Raw genomic sequence first — 2406 nt, forward strand, 5'->3', positions numbered from 1 at the left:
TTTTTAAAAGTTTTTACATAATCAAAGTCTATATTAGTATAGGTTTTGTTATAGTCTTTAGTTATATATATAAAAGAAAACTGAAACGTATAATTTCACATACAAATTCAAAATTTCATTAGTGTCATTTTTTAAATTATTTGAATAATTTTAGGTTTCAGTTCTTTAAATAACCAACACTTATCAGTATGTTAGATTAAAATTTCACAAATTTTATATCCCTACCAAAGTTTTTTTATTGTATCATCTCACCCACTACAGAACACTTTTTGCGACTTCCATTTGCATCACTCCTCAACTACAAAAGCCACACTCTTCCACTCTCTCCCTTCCCCATTATCAAACACAAACCACGGCCGCTTTCGCCACTTTACCACGGTTGGGATAAACTTAAATTTTAGGGTTTTATCAATAATTTTGTTTAAATATTATTTTATTAGTTTTTGGGTATAGTAATATTTAGCTTGATTTGATAGAGATAAAATAGGGATACGTAGTTATGATTTTCGGTTTATCTAGGTACAATATAATTTTGTGATAGATTAAGGAGATTTTATTTTTAAGATAGTTGATATTTTATTTTCAGATTTTATTTTTATTCTCGTAATATTGTAAGTATCACGACTATTTAAAAGCCCTTCAATTATCAATGAATAGAAGACTCAATTTCAGAAAAATATTTGAGTGTGTGTATCGTGAGATTTTCCTATCAGTGGTATCAGAGCTATATGCTCTGAGTACCGAGAGAGAGAAAAAGAGAGAAAGGAGAGAGTCAAAATCGTGAGAGAAAAAGTGAGTGCTTGATTTTTTTGTGAGAGAGATGACAAAGGTAGTCAATGGGATGAGTGTGCCACAATTGTCGGAAAATACCAATTACGACAATTGGTCTTTGCAGATGAAGGTTCTTCTTGGATCCCAAGATGTATCGGACATAGTGGAGGACGGGTACAATGAACCCGCGGATGATGAGCATCAGACACCAGATGTCTCTATTGAAAAAGACACGAGTGAAAGACAGATCGACTTTGTACTTTTTGTATAATGAAGTGGATGAATCTAGATTCGAGAAAATAGCTAATGCAAAGTCAGCAAAAGAAGCATGGGAAATTCTGAAGGTGGCATACAAAGGAGATACCCACGTGAAGCAGGTCTGAGTACAAGCTCTCAGAAGAGAGTTTGAACATATGGAGAAGGATGAAAATGAGGGAGTTGCCGAGTTTATAACTCGAGTGCAGAAGATGGCCAACCAACTCGGAATGAAAGGAGAAGAGGTTCCTCCTAACCGGGTTACGGAAAAGATCTTGAGAAATTTGACGGATGATTTTGAAAGTATCGTGGTCACTATTGAAGAGACAAAGGATTTGTCAACTCTCACAGTGGAGGAGTTAGCTGGGTCATTAAAAGCCCACGAATTGAGGAAGAAAAAAAAGGAGGGAACCCGACGATCAAGCACTACAGGTACAGTTTGACTCGAATAAATCTCGGATTACTCAGAGCCGAGGTCCTGGTGGCATAGGGCAAGAAAGTCGAGGAAGAGGTGGACGAGGTGGACGTGGCTGAGATAATTTTGAGAATGATAGTGAAGAGAAAATCGGTCAGTAGAATTGGCGTGACCGAGGACAAGGAAAAGGCCAAGGTGATCGGTCAGGAGTTGAGTGTTTTAACTGTGCCAAGTATGGCCACTATGCAAACGAGTGTAGATCATGCAAGTGCTACAATTGTGGCAAGGTTGGTCATATTGCAAAGTATTGCAAGTCCAAGACAAAGGGGGAGATGAATCTCGTTACTGAAGATGTTGAAGAAGAGTGTGGAATCCTGTTGATGACAAAGAGCTCGGATGCAATGGACATAGAGAGCCCAATCCCAACAATGGATGAAGTGATCTTAGTAAAGGATGCAACAATTGTGGAGAAGGAAAACCTAGAGAAAGAACTCAAACAAAAAGATGAAGAGATTCAGCGGATAGGGAGGCTTCTAGATGAAGCTAATGAAATTATGAATAAACAGAGGGTTGAGCTTGAGGAGCAGATGATGGAGGCTGATGAGATTTCTACCAACTCGGTATGGTATCTAGATACTAGGACAAGCAATCATATGTGTGGAAACGAGAACTATTTTTATAAACTCACCAAGGTTGAAGCCAAATTTATGTCTTTCGGAGATGACTCCAAGGTGGTCGTGAAAGGGCGTGGAACAATTCGACATATGCAGAAGAATGGACGAGTTGGAGAGATTAGGGATGTTTACTATGTTCTAGAGCTGAAGAACAATATTTTAAGCATGGGTCAGATAATTGAAAAAGGTAATTCAGTTTTTATGAAAAATGAGGTACTGTATTTAAAGGATAAGCATGGTCGTCCAACAACCCAAGTAAAAGCAAAGAAGAACCGGTTGTACTGGAGCTGA

The 2406-nt window shown here is 37.8% G+C and overlaps 1 protein-coding gene across 1 annotated transcript; it reads left to right on the forward strand.

The window, feature by feature from the left end:
• Positions 1-1184: 1184 nt before the first annotated feature.
• Positions 1185-2406, forward strand: LOC148205861 (uncharacterized). Its single transcript, XM_088105507.1, has 3 exons — positions 1185-1463; positions 1517-1636; positions 1729-2406. Exons 1-3 carry the CDS (start codon positions 1185-1187, stop codon positions 2404-2406), a joined length of 1077 nt encoding a protein of 358 aa, XP_087961633.1.

This window comes from Vigna umbellata, chromosome 1, assembly GCF_029865625.1.
Source record: "Vigna umbellata cultivar VRB3 chromosome 1, Vumbellata_1.0, whole genome shotgun sequence".
NCBI classification, from domain to species: Eukaryota; Viridiplantae; Streptophyta; class Magnoliopsida; order Fabales; family Fabaceae; genus Vigna; species Vigna umbellata.